The 10,507-nt window shown below is 53.6% G+C and overlaps 1 protein-coding gene across 1 annotated transcript; it reads left to right on the top strand.

Moving 5' to 3' along the window:
- Positions 1 to 583: 583 nt before the first annotated feature.
- LOC147101986 (zona pellucida sperm-binding protein 4-like) lies at positions 584 to 7,521 on the top strand. The gene is made up of 9 exons (XM_085964125.1): positions 584 to 810; positions 1,347 to 1,525; positions 4,687 to 4,784; positions 4,860 to 4,993; positions 5,076 to 5,265; positions 5,510 to 5,657; positions 5,817 to 5,889; positions 6,520 to 6,630; positions 6,703 to 7,521. Exons 1-9 carry the CDS (start codon positions 588 to 590, stop codon positions 6,852 to 6,854), a joined length of 1,308 nt encoding a protein of 435 aa, XP_085820251.1. The 5' UTR covers positions 584 to 587; the 3' UTR covers positions 6,855 to 7,521.
- Positions 7,522 to 10,507: the final 2,986 nt, after the last annotated feature.

The following is a 10,507-nucleotide window of genomic DNA, read 5'->3' as shown; positions in this document are numbered from 1 at the left end:
GCCGAATGACCCCCTGGACCGCCCGCTGCCTGGACCAGTTAATGGGCACTTTGGCCAGGCCCAGGAGCAGTCCCACAAGGAGGTCCCCGACCTGCCCGCTCCCCTCCGCACCGGGTGGCCGTAGATCAGGAGAGTGGGACTGAAGTGCAGCCAAAAATCGAGGATCAGCCCCTTCAAATAATGGAAGAGAGGCTGCAACCTCTCACACTCGGTATAAACATGGACAATCTGGGTCTGTGGGAACGAGACAAGTTCAGCGTTTCTTTATTGATGAACTGAAACAGAATATAAGGAAAGAAACATGTACAGACTCTTAAAGAACAGACATTGTGTTCAACCGATATAAATTTAATCATACTTTACAACTTCAAATAAATACACATCTATATTTTGTTAAAACACAGTTCCCTCCACTCAAGGAGCAGAAAACACAAGGCCCCAATATCTCCGTGTGCCCCGTGGGAATGCGGGTTCACATGGGGAGCCCGTGGGCCAATCAGACCATTCATTTACTGCGGGTTAAACAGGGGAGAAAAAGGGGGAGTCGGCTCTACAGCCTCACTTACCTGGGAGCCTCGCTTGTTAGAATGGAGGGGCTGCGGGTTCTGGGCTTGTTCTTTCTTACAATCTGTTCATCTCAGCCGCCCTCTCTCCTTCTCCCCGCCGATCAATGTTGGCTGTCTCCCAAATTCCGCCAAGACTGCGGGTTTGGGGGAATTGAAGGCAGTGAGTGTGTGCGGAGAGGCTGCTGCTTTGATGCCGGGAGCCGGGATGTGCCGCCGTGTTTCTATTCACTCCACAATCTGCCAGGTGGGTGTATTCTCGGCTCGCCTATATTCTGGGCCAGGGCTTCCCAGAACCAGCCGCAATCCAACTGCACTGGGGATTCCCTGGACAGTAGCCTCGCTCCTCCTGTCCTGAAACATCAGCTGGAGTCTCCAACCTCTCCAGTCCGGGAGCTGGCGGGTTTAAGAACTGTGTTCAGTTCTACAGTTTTGAAAGTCTGATCATTGAGATCCTGACCCACGATCTCTCCTTCCTTCTCTATGCGACTTGGGACTTCTGATGGTTGAATTGCGCCCCAGGATAGGAGGGCAGAGTGAAGATCAGTCCCTGGCTGGCACTGACCAGACAGGCTGTGGATTTGATGCAGGTCTTGTGTAACCAGTCCAGTAGGGATGGAGTTGGTGAACCGTCTCCATTAGATGGAGAATTGGGGAGTGGATGGGGAGAGAAGGAAACTAGAAGCTGGTGCTGAGCTGGGCGGAGTTTCTCCCCCTCCCGGTAACGGTTCCCTTGCCATTCCCCGTGCAGCAACTAACCGCCTTTCATTGACTCTCTTGCAGTGTGCACCAAGGATGGGCGGGTCCTGATCGCCATCTCCAAGGATTTGACGCTGCCTCCTGTAGACCTGACAACGGTCCATCTGAAGGATGGACACGGAGCGGAGTGCAGTCCGACCGTGGCCTCTGCAGACACTGTGCTCTTTCAGTTCGCAGTCAGTGAGTGTGGCACTACTCAGCGGGTAGGTATTGTGGGCTGGGAGCCCCATCAATGGCTGTCAGTCGGGTGGGAAAGAGGGGGTCTAAAGGGCAATGGGGGCCCTTAAAGACACTACGGGCTGTATATTGAGTTCCGGCGCAGTTCCGGCGTTGAACTCCGGCGCTGGGAAACTTTAGCGCCCGCCGGAATTAGCAGCCCAGCTCGCCGATATTCAGTTTTTTCTGGCCACTTTTCTGGCGAGCGCTGAAATAGGCGTTGGCGCCTCTGTTCAGGCGCTATTCCAGCGATGCTGCGTTTTAGCGCTGTTTTCCGGCGCAGCGCAGGCGCGATCATGTGAGAGTGTCAGCAGACAGGCACACGCTGTAGAGCTCTTAAAGGGGGAAGGGTGAACTTTGCCTGCAGCCACACCTTGCATGCTGCAGCCGTGGAAGTAGGCCTTTGCACTGAATCTTAGAGAAACCTACTGCTGCAGCTGATGGAGGGGGCCCGCGAAAGAAGCCAGCGGTTCTCTGAGGAAGCGCTGGATGTGCTCCTTCGCGCAGTGCGGAAGAGACGCCGCATCGTCTGCCCGGCTAATGGAAGGAAGGCTCCCAGGAGCCAGTTCAGGGATGCCTGGACAAAGATCGCGCGGAGGGTGTCGTCCAACACCGATGTGCCCAGGAGTGCGGACCAGTGCCGCAAGAAGTTTAACCACCTCTGCCGACTGGTGAAGGTGAGTACCATTTGCACTGTCCCCCTCATTCTTGCATCTGCACCTCCCATTAGGCCCAAAGGGAACTCAAAGGTCTAATGGCCAGGGCTCCCCCCGCTCCAAACGCACTTGCATGTTAATCAGCAGCTCTTTCTGGACTTCTCACACTCTCCAAGCTATTCCACCATGGGAGGGCTCGCACACACACTAACAGGGACCTCACTCTCCAAGCTTCTCCACCATGGGAGGGCTCGCACACACACTAACAGGGGACCTCACTGTACTTAGCCGGCCTCCTTTCTCTTGCAGGGAAAGATGGCGATGAACGCCAGGAGCCTGCCTGCCACTGGCAGAGGCCGTCGGGACTACCGGGAGCTGACAGCACTGGACGAGAGGGTGGTGCGCCTCATGCGTCACCCTGTCATTGAGCCTGTGGTGATAGGAGACGCAGACCCTATCTTACAACCCACTGGTAAGGACTTGACTGGGTGCACGTCTCTCCTTGCCCTTGCGCAACCACATGTTCATCCTTCCCCACTGTCCGCAAAAAGCGCATAAATCATCCGTTCACCCTCCCTCCTTGTAGGCCTGTGGTCACTGTAACGCGACACTTGTGCCTTGCTGCTTTCAGCTGCTGCTGAGGAGGATGTGCTCCCTGAAGGCCACGCAGCCAGGGCCTCGGAGGAGGAGGACGTCGCGGGGCAAGAAGATGGCGACACCTCGCCGGCACCAGCAACACCAGCAGCAGAAGCCACTGAGGGGGAGACTTGTGCCGTTCCGGAGAGCCAGCGGGAGGAGGGGGAGGGGAGCCCCCAGGCTGGACCTAGTGGAATGGACGCATGGGGCAGGGCTCGGCCGGCACGGCAGCCTTCTCCGCAGACGGGGGAGGCTCATTCGAGCCACGATTGTGACATCGGCCAGGAGGTTCGCGTCCTGACCGAGATGTGTGCGGCGTCGGAGCGCCAGCATGAGCAATTCATGCAGGTGTTCTCGCACATGCCTGACTCCGTGGACAACCTTGCACGAAGCGTGGCGGCATTTGGGGAATCCCAGGCGAGGCTGATGGAGCAATTCTCCGCCGAACACGCCAGGGGGCAGGAGCTCCTTCTTGCCTCGCAGGAGAGGCTGCTCCATCAATTTGAAGCCGCAGAGCAGGCCAGTCACCAGCTGAGAGGTGTGGGCCAGACTGTGGCATGGCACTTGCGTGCACATGGCCGAGCAGTGGGGAATCTCGCATCTGCCACCCTTGCCCTGGCGCGGATGCAGCGACAGGCCAGCCGCCAGCATGCTGCCGCACACCGGGCTGCCGAACACCAGATTGGCCCGATAGCTGCACGTACGGGACGCCCTCGTGCAGGCCGACCCGCCAGGGCTTCCAGCGACACGACCTCCCGGCCTGCTGACCCTTCCCCAAGCCTCCCCACAGACTCAGGGGTCAGCTTGAGGCGCAGTAGCAGGACGGGCCGGGGACAAAGACGCATGGCCCCAGACTCAGCCTCTCGCCAAGGGGCTGTGACAAGCGATTTATCCGGCTCTGGGGGGCATGGTGCTCCTTAGTGATATGGGGGTGCTTGTGTTGGGGGGCTTCCTTGTTTCTGTTACCCGAATGTTGTGGCAACTTGTTTCTGTTGTCTGGGATGCTCCTCCCCAGGTTGAGTGTGACACAAGGTCGTGTGCACTTCTTTTGTGATCTGATGCTCGTGTGGGAAGGGCCGGGGGTTTTCACAATAAATATGTTGATTTAATCACCATGTGTAGGTGTCATGATTGAAAAGTGTGCTGTGTTAACCGGGGTTTGCCACGCCGAATGTCCCCTCGGCGTCTAGCCATGCCTGGCCCTATCTCAATTCGTCCGCGCGCCCTTTCCAAAGCATCTCGGTAGTGAGGGTTGACCCCCCATGCAGGCCCCATAACAACTTTTCCAGCACACCATTCACAGGGATCCAAATGTCAAAACAGTGGCTAGCAGCCACAAATACCTTTCCTATGGTGTCCGAAATCCGTTTTGTCTGTGGCTTGCTATCTGTCCAGAAATGCAGAGCAGTCTCGTCATTGCTGCGAAGTGGCTGGCTTTGATGGTTGAGTGGATGTGCCCTTTAATTAGCGCTCCCCGCATCCCACACGGCCTGTGTTGAGTTGCATTTAACACTTCCTAACAGCGCCACGCCAGAATGGGACGGGCGCGGCTGAAATTCCGGTTTGGGGCGCTCAAACAGCGTTGCGCACGCAGATGACGTCATAAGTTGCGCGCGCAGCTGAACGGGCGCTAACAGTTAGCGCCGGCGCTAAAACACAGGTGAATTTCGGCGTAGGCGCATAACCGGCGCTGAACGGGTGCTAAGCTGCTAGCGCCGTAATTTTGGCGCTAAAGACTGGCGCTAACACTTGAATATCCAGCCCTACATGCGATCAGGCAATGGCAGACTTGCTCAATTTCTATGCAATCAGTCTACTCCTGTTCCTCTGTAATGATGGTCTTCTGTCTCTTGTAGCTGGACGGGGTGAACGTCGTCTATGAAACGGATGTGTTGGATCAGTTTGAGATCTTGGATGGAGCTTTGGGATCGGTGACCCGGGACAGCCCCTTCAGGTGAGACTGGGAGCACATGGAGCGGGTAGAGAAGGGGAGGAGCTGAATTCTCCAGCCGTGTCCGTTCTCTTGCAGGCTCCATGTCCAGTGCAGTTACAAGGGGAGCCAGGAGTCTGAACTGCAGGTGAAGCCCCGAGTTTACAGCCTTTCTCCGCCACTGCCTGCCACTGAGGCCGGGATCCTGGTTCTGGAGCTGAGAATAGCGAGAGGTAGCGAGTGCTGCTGATGGTTAGTGTCCAACTTCAGGCTCTCTCTCCAAATAGTGGCCGTCCTTCATCTTTCTCTTTCCAGATGGTGGCTACCGGAGCTGGTACGTGGCCAGTGACTACCCGATCCTGAGTGTGCTCCGGGACCCCGTGTTTGTGGAGGTTCGAGTCCTGAACCGGAACGATCCGTCCCTTGTGCTGGTGCTCAATGACTGCTGGGCGACCCCCACCCCCGAGCCGCATTCGGGGCTCCGATGGGACCTCCTGGTGGGCAGGTAAGGCAGCGAGTGAGGGACCTTGGGGCAGGCTGGTGATTGGGGAGGGGGGGCGACATGGACTGGGTGAAGGAACGGCCGATAATCAAACCAATCTGAGCTCCAGGTTGACGATTGGTGACTTGAATGGACTGGTTTCTTTATCTAGTCTAATCTTGGGACTTTGCTTTGATGTGCCACTGTAACTCTGTAGTTGGGAGTTCCAGGTGTCCTCTCCATAAAACCCGCTCTTTCTCTGTTCCAGGTGCCCCTTTCCTGGTGACAATGACAAAACCCGCCTCCTCCCGGTAGACGCCGCATCCCATTCGCCATTCCCAACTCGCCATAATCGGTTTGTAGTCAGCACTTTCGCTTTCTGGGACCGAGTTTCGGGCCGGGCTCTGAGCGGGGAGGTGAGTTTCCTTCAGTCTTTCTCTCTGGCTCTCTTGGTTGAACTTGTTCCCTGGGTCTTGCTCACAGTGAGGAGGCCCCTGTTGACCCTTAGACTGTAGAAGCATGAATCTCTTGACTGGGAGCTGTGGCACTGACCAGACCGCACTGTCTCTTTCCAGGTTCACTTCCACTGCAGTGCTGAGGTTTGCTTCCCTTCCACCCGAGAGAACTGCACAGCTCCCTGCAGCCCCAGTAAGTAGCTGGGATCTGACTAGAAACTGTACCTTGATGGGGAGGGGTGGGTGTGGGGCATCTGGACACTGGGCTCACTCAGCAAGGGCCCAACACTGGGCACAGGAGCAGTGTCCTCAATCTGCCCGCTCAATTCTATCCCAGTTACAGTCTACAGCAGAATAGTAATCTGGCTCAGCAGCTCTGAGCACATCTTCCACTGGTTCTGAATGGAATCCACCTCTGGCCTTGAACTTTGATCCAGCATCCTGCTGTCACCGGGAGTTCCATGGTGGAACCGAACTGATATCTGCCCAGGTCTCCCCCGCCACCAATGTGTGTATGTCCAGAGTAACCACTGGTGAAACTAGTGCTTAAAACGGGTCTCTACCAGCCCCCCCCCCCACCCCCAGCAGACCAGACTGACCTTTGCACCTCAACGACTGCAAACCTTGCTGGGTTGAAGCGGGTCCTTCTGAGAATAGGGAGTGAATCTTAGTCTGACAGTGCGGGCACCGTATTTAACTGCAGTCCAATCTCACTGGCCGAGGGTTTTTGCATTGGGCCATCGGATTGACCATCTGATTTTGGGGCTTCAAACAGCTGAACATTGAATCGCCCACCTTGAACTCTTGTCTCTGTCTCCCCCAGAGAGGCGAAGAAGTGCCGATGACTGGGCTGGGTCCTTGGTGACTGCTGATGGAGCCATCACTTTCCTGGAAGATGAGAGATTGGCTGCTGGGATCCACCAGGAAGAGAAAGGTAAAGGAGGCCCCTGCTACTGTCTAGTGATGGAGTAACTGGTGCCTATCTAACCCTCCCTTCTCCCCACAGATGCTGCTGCTGATTCCCCCTCCCGTGTTCTTCCTGGAGTAGCGGTTGGGGTAGCTCTGCTCTCCGTGGCCCTGTTGGTCGGGACTGTTGCCATGTGGAAAATGGACCATCGCCGCAGGGTGGGCTCCGAGTGCAGCTCCATGGAACTGTAGATGTGTCTGTTGGACAATAAACTCCTGTTATACATGAAACCTGATCTCGTTATGTTCCAAATTCTGGGTAGATTTCACTGTCCTTTCCTGTGTTAATTGGGTGTCTGTTTTGAGAATCTATTGGGCCGCTTCTCACAGCTGCCTCAACAATTGTGCCTCCCAAAACTGTGCCTGCTGCCCTTGTCCTTCTATGTGGAAGAGGTCGCGGGTTTGGGAGGTGCTGTCAAGGAAGCCTTGGCGAGTTGCTGCAGTGCATCTTGTGGATGGTACACACTGCAGCCACAGTACACCAGTTTCAGCACAATAACCTCTACACTGTCCCATCAGTCACTTCCAGGTCGAGTATGGCACAGGGCTTTGTACCTTGGACTTGCTGTCCAGTGGATGGGAATCTGCTTTTAAAGCTCCCTCTTCAGCATCATCTACCCTATTTTCCATTTCCCACACCAGCGTTCCTAGTAGTCTCCCTAAGGGAGGATTGTAGTGCCACCAGGTTTTTGCTGCACCCATTGGGACAGGCTCAAAATCCCTAATCTTTCTCATGGGACCAGTGTAAGTAGTGGAGAGAAGCTACACCATGGGCAAGGGGGAAGCTCTTGTGAGAAGCGCAGAGAGAATGCTGTTAAAGCACAATGTTTGTATGAAATTTAAAAGTTCAAGCTGAGAATTTGACCTTCAGTGTTTGTCCAGGTGAAGGGGCTTCAGCCTCACTGCCGTATAATTCAGGAAGCAATTCCCTCAGAGCTCTGGTGCTGAGTGTCCTGGGCCCCATAAGAGAAAGCTAGGTGTGCTAACTCATTGACCGCCACCCTGCCCACTGCTCCCTAACCCCCCCCCCCAGGCTACTGACCATCCAAGTTCCTGCTGGAGCCCCCAGACTGGGGCTACCGGAGGCTGCAGGGTGAAGGACTGATGCTGGTCGCACTGACTGGCAAACAATAAGGGTCCTTGCAGGAAAGGGGCAGACTTACATTTCTGTAGCACCTTTCACAATGTCCCAAGTGATTTACAGCCAAGAGAAGTACTTTTATTTTACAAGTGTTGTCATTGTTGAAGTGTAGGTAACGCAGCTGCCAATTTGTGCACAGCAAGCTGCCACACACAGCAATGAGAGAATCTGCTTTCACAATGTAGGTCGAGGGGGTAAATGTGGGGCCAGCGCACCTGGGTGAACTCCCCTGCTTTTGGTTGAAACAGTGCCCTGGGATCTTGTATGCCCACCTGAGAGGGCACCATTAGAGAGATGGCCACTCCCACAGTGCAGCACCCCCTCAGTACTGCCCTGAAGTGTTAGTCTGGATTATAGGCTTCAGTCTCTGGAGTGGGGCTTGAACCCACAACACTCTGACTCAGGGGTGAGAGAGCTACTCACTGAGCCAAAGCTGACAATAGGGGTACTTGGGACTCGATGGGATTATACCAGGGGAAAGTGTTCCTTTGTGGATATTTGAACCTTTATAGACTTAATGATAAACTGATTAGGACACGATTGGTCTGGTACAGCACATTCAAGAAGTTTATTTTGGATTAGTTTAGAATTACAGTCAGTGTTACACTAAATTATTGCAATGTATCAGTAAATGCAGCTGCTGTTAATGGTCTTTCCAACACAAGCCAATCAGCTGCCTGTGAGAAATCGCACCCCGAGATCTGAAATGAACAAATAAAGAGCGTTAGAATTGGCTTCCTCAATTCCAGCAGAAAGAACAGACGTGCCGTGATGCAGAATTTCACCATCATAGCCCAACATCGCAACCACTGGCTCACTTTTGAAGTATTTACACTGGTGCAGTTAAACCTGGCAGTCATTGGTGCACAGCAAGATCCTAAAGTTAACAACGGGATGTAAAACCAGTTGGTCTGTATTTGTTTTGCGGTAGTGGAGAGCAGAATGTTCCCTATCCTTCCAATAGTGTCCTTTACCTGAACCATAAATGGAACCTTCGGCTACGGTCTCATCAAAGAGATAGCACCTCCGACAATGCAGCAGTCCCTCAGTACTGACCCTCCGACAATGCAGCACTCCCTCAGTATTGCCCCTTCCGGAAGTGCAGCGCTCCCTCAGTGCTGACTCGCCGACAGTGTGGCGCTCCCTCTGTACTGACCCTCCAACAGTGCAGCACTCCCTCAGTACTGACTCGCCGACAGTGCGGCACTCCCTCTGTATTCCCCCTTCCGACAATGCAGCATTCCCTCAGTGCTGCCCCTTCCCACAGTGCGGCGCTCCCTCTGTACTGAACCTCCGACAGTGCAGCACTCCCTCAGTACTGACTCGCCGACAGTGCGGCACTCCCTCTGTATTCCCCCTTCCGACAATGCAGCATTCCCTCAGTGCTGCCCCTTCCCACAGTGCGGCGCTCCCTCTGTACTGACTCGCCGACAGTGCGGCACTCCCTCTGTACTGACCATCTGACAGTGCGGTGCTCCCTCAGTACTGTACTGATGTGTTAGCTTGTATTATGGGCTCTCGACTCTGGAGTGGGACTTGAATCCACGACCTTCTGACTGAGGTGCTGAAGACTGAGGCAATCTGATACTTTACCTCTTTGACCAAGCTTTCAGTCCCCCTCCTAATATGATCTACTTTGGCTAAGTGAACATTGGTTTGATTCTGCAATGAGCCATGGGATGATTATCTTCATTAAAGGCACTATATCAAGGCAAGTTGTTGAATTGGACACAAAGGATAAATGTAATACGATGAACAATAAAAATGGGACGTACCAGAAATGATTCACTTTAACAATGTCCGCTCACTGGGACCTTCGACCCATAGACCTCAACCTCACAAAGGGTCAGAATTTTTCTATTTCGTGGGATGACGATAAACACATATTGACCCTCCATTCCATTGCAGGAAAAAGAGAATGTTTTTATATGTAAACTTGAGCCGATCGTTCCACATCTGAAAGAGATGACGTTAAGCACTATCAGCAGTCAAATGCACCTGGCGTTCCAGATTTTTAAGAAAATCCATTCTCTGGCTGTGGGCGTCACTGGCAAGGCCGGTGATTATTGGCCGTCCCTTGTCCTGAGAAGGTGGCGGTGGGCCTTCTTCTTGAACCATTGCTGTGCAGTTTGATCCAAACTGAGGGCTCGCTGGGCTACTTCAGAGGGCAGTTAAGAGTCAACCAGACAAAAAGAAAATACTGCAGATGCTGGAAATCTGAAATAAAAACAGACAATGCTGGAGATACTCAGCAGGTCAGGCAGCATCTGTGAAGAGAGAAACAGAGTTAATGTTTCAGGTCGATGACCTTTCGTCAGAACTGGAAAAAAGCAGGAAATGGAACAGATTGGGAAATGGGGGAGGGGATGAAAGAACAAAAGGGAAGGTCTGTGATAGGATAGAAGGCCGGAGAGGTTAAGAGACATTCAGAGATATTCAAGGCAAGAGGAGATGGTAATGGGGCAGGTTAAGAAACAAAGGATGGCTCGAGATGAAGTATAAATTGCGCTGGTAGAATGAAAGACAGCGGCCATGTGGGAGAGAAGAACAGGAGGCACAAACAAAAAGTGTGGATAATAAATATATATATGATCGGGGCTGGGGTTATGATCTGAAATTGTTGAACTCGATGTTGAGTCCGGAAGGTTGTAAAGAGCCTAATCGGAAGATGAGGTGCTGTTCCTCGAGCTTACGCTGAGCTTCC

The sequence above is a fragment of the Somniosus microcephalus genome, chromosome 22 (genome assembly GCF_052327205.1).
Source record: "Somniosus microcephalus isolate GS21.2 chromosome 22, FLI_Smic_1.0, whole genome shotgun sequence".
NCBI classification, from domain to species: domain Eukaryota; kingdom Metazoa; phylum Chordata; class Chondrichthyes; order Squaliformes; family Somniosidae; genus Somniosus; species Somniosus microcephalus.
Note: the sequence above shows the minus strand (reverse complement) of the source record. Positions and strands in the feature narration are given on the sequence as shown.

Coding starts and splice junctions, on each gene's coding strand:
- LOC147101986 (XM_085964125.1), top strand. CDS start 588: ATGGAGGGGCTGCGGGTTCTGGGCTTGTTCTTTCTTACAATCTGTTCA. Junction 4,785..4,859: donor ACCCGGGACAGCCCCTTCAG/GTGAGACTGGGA, acceptor GTTCTCTTGCAG/GCTCCATGTCCAGTGCAGTT. Junction 6,631..6,702: donor GATCCACCAGGAAGAGAAAG/GTAAAGGAGGCC, acceptor TTCTCCCCACAG/ATGCTGCTGCTGATTCCCCC.